At 32.1% G+C, this 2513-nt stretch overlaps 1 protein-coding gene across 1 annotated transcript; it reads left to right on the top strand.

Moving 5' to 3' along the window:
* The first annotated feature begins 1143 nt into the window (after nucleotides 1-1143).
* On the top strand, nucleotides 1144-2225 carry LOC142534459 (non-specific lipid transfer protein GPI-anchored 10-like). Its single transcript, XM_075641332.1, has 3 exons — nucleotides 1144-1543; nucleotides 1913-1981; nucleotides 2089-2225. The coding sequence occupies exons 1-3, from the start codon at nucleotides 1144-1146 to the stop codon at nucleotides 2223-2225; spliced, it is 606 nt and encodes a 201-aa protein (XP_075497447.1).
* The last annotated feature ends 288 nt before the right edge of the window (nucleotides 2226-2513 follow it).

Here is a 2513-nt window from a genome sequence, read left to right as displayed (position 1 = left end):
ATTAAAGATAAACTGATGTGATTGTTTATATCTTAAAGAATTTGATCGGTTTTAAAAAATTTTGGTTTACATTTTTTTTTCAAAGTTTGGCTCATAAGATTTATTATATTTACTTGATGACTATTTTATTAGATTTAAACTCTTACGTAAAACCATATCTTAACTATAATCGAAAATTTAAAAATCATATTTAAAATCTTTTGCATAATAAACAATAATTTAAAAGATCAAAATATATTAAAATTTATTTTTAATACATCAAGCAGTAGATCCAAAGCATAAAATTGAGCCTCCCAGAAACCCAGAAATCTATGCCCACAAAATTTTTTTTTTTGAAACAATGATCTATCGTTTATAGGATTTAATGATTCTTAAAAGTGGTGATAATCAAAATAAATTATAAAGAATAGAAAAGAATTATGATTTGTTCATCTATCTATGGCCAGTTTATGTATAGAATAAAAGGTTCTATGACAACAATTATTTATTTCAGACGATCTTCTTATTGCATTAAAGATATTAATATCTTTATGTATAATATTCAAAATTTAAATATTTTAAGTCATTGATGACTATTAATATTTAATGGAACAATTTTTTTTTTTAAATCTCTAAAAAATAGGAAGATTTTATAAAGGCTAACAAAGAAATAACAACTAATTAGGAAAAAAGAGGTTTTATTGGTGTAGCAAGAAGTAGAATACAATAGTTGAGGTGGAAATAGAACCTCATCAAATCACATATGTGTATGGTTTAAGAATCCAAATTTTTGTGACATTCTTTGTATCATTTTTCGTAATATTCTTAATTATCTACAAGTTGTATCAAATTTAACGAGTTGCGATTTTTTTTAACTTCTCATAATCAATACGCATGACAAATCTTTATCTATGATACACAAATTCTGAATGAATATTTCTACCGATACTTAAATGAGCTGTCTGGTTTTGCTAAACTTCATATCCCACACATTTTCTTTACCAGAAAATATGAATGATAGACACAAGAGAAATGAAAAAAAGTAGTGAAACCTAGACAGTAGCTTGAGAGAGGTCATACAAAAGTGTGTCAAGAGATCATGCACCTATTGCATGGCTCTGCAGTTCATGCCCAACTAATGCACTCTTCGTCTATTTAGCTAACATGAAAATCAATGGCGAATTCGCCTCAAAACTCACAAGCAAAACTTGCGTTACCGACCTAACTTGTGCAATGCCTTTTCATCTCCCTCTTCTCCCCATATCGCTCTTTCTTGTGTTTCTCCATTGTGTTTCCCTAAAGACCATTGCCCATAACACAATTGCTGAGCGTGGGCCGAATTTGCTAAGTTTAGCCCCATGTGCGCCGTTCATGCAAGGCGTGGCAGCTTCACCAGTGCAGTCATGTTGTGATAGTCTTAACCAACTCTACGGCCAGAAGCCTACTTGCCTTTGTCCATTCCTCAATGACCCGTCTGCCTTGAGTTCGTTTCCTATCAACACAACGCTTGCTCTAGAGTTGCCTCAGCTGTGCAATCTCCAAATAGACCCTTCTATTTGCGGAGGTATGTATGTTAAACTATTATTTAATTCCTTCCTATAAATGAAGGACCATACAGTCCATTCGCATTTACAGAAAAGAAGATGCAGCACCATCTTGAAATCTAAGATTTTGGATTGCTTTTAATTCAATGCCCAGTTCATAATCAAATTATTTAATTCCATTCTCTTTTTTCTTACATGAATGGAATAAAAAACCAAACGTCTAATGCAACATTTATTTTCCTAAACTTAAGAAAAAAATAGATAATTGATGCTTAAAAAGGTGGCATACAATATTAGAATGAAAATGTAAAGAATGAAGCAAGAAAAACCAGCAAGCGACTTTTATAAGCATTATTTTGATACTCGACTAATTTGGTTTTTGTTTCAAGGAGCTTCCTTGCCATCTACCCCTGGTGCTCAAGTTTCCCTTGGGCCAAGACCAAATTCAACAGTTGCGGGTCTGCAAATTTTCTAACCTTCAAGAAACTCCCCCTCAACTTATTCAGATTTATAAATTTTGCTATCTTATTCTTTGTTCTGCCTTTACCATCTGTGGTTTATCCAGCTTCTCCAGTAGTAACAGTAGCGCCCCGACCGAGCATTATGGGATTTAGAATTCGCAATGTCGAAGTGAGTCTGAAGGTGAAAAGCCAATTGTGGTGTCTTCTGATGGCTACAATTTATTTCAGTGCTGACAAATGAAGCCTACTTAGCTGAACTACATGGCCTCATTTTCAAACTAGCGCTATTTGTTTCTACTATCTATTGAATATATGCTCTAGTTAATGAATTTTTTCTCATTAATTAACTTGCAGATATTTGATTCAATGCCAAAATACTTATGAAAAAATATATGATTATACTTGGCCATATCCAAGATATTATTATCGATTTCTTAATTTACATGATATAATCAATGGTTTTGTCTTAACAATATCCGATTACATAAGAGATACTTTAAATTTTGTGTTCATTGGGTTTTCATGTGTC

The sequence above is a fragment of the Primulina tabacum genome, unplaced genomic scaffold (assembly GCF_025594145.1).
Source record: "Primulina tabacum isolate GXHZ01 unplaced genomic scaffold, ASM2559414v2 Contig533, whole genome shotgun sequence".
Taxonomy (NCBI): domain Eukaryota; kingdom Viridiplantae; phylum Streptophyta; class Magnoliopsida; order Lamiales; family Gesneriaceae; genus Primulina; species Primulina tabacum.
The sequence above is the reverse complement of the archived record's forward strand: the minus strand, read 5'-3'. Positions and strand labels throughout refer to the sequence as shown.

Bases quoted from the DNA above. Each gene is read 5' to 3' on its own strand.
- LOC142534459 (XM_075641332.1), top strand. From the start codon at position 1,144: ATGAAAATCAATGGCGAATTCGCCTCAAAACTCACAAGCAAAACTTGC. The intron at 1,544-1,912 runs GTATGTATGTTA...TTTTGTTTCAAG, and splicing joins AGACCCTTCTATTTGCGGAG to GAGCTTCCTTGCCATCTACC. The intron at 1,982-2,088 runs GTCTGCAAATTT...TGGTTTATCCAG, and splicing joins ACCAAATTCAACAGTTGCGG to CTTCTCCAGTAGTAACAGTA.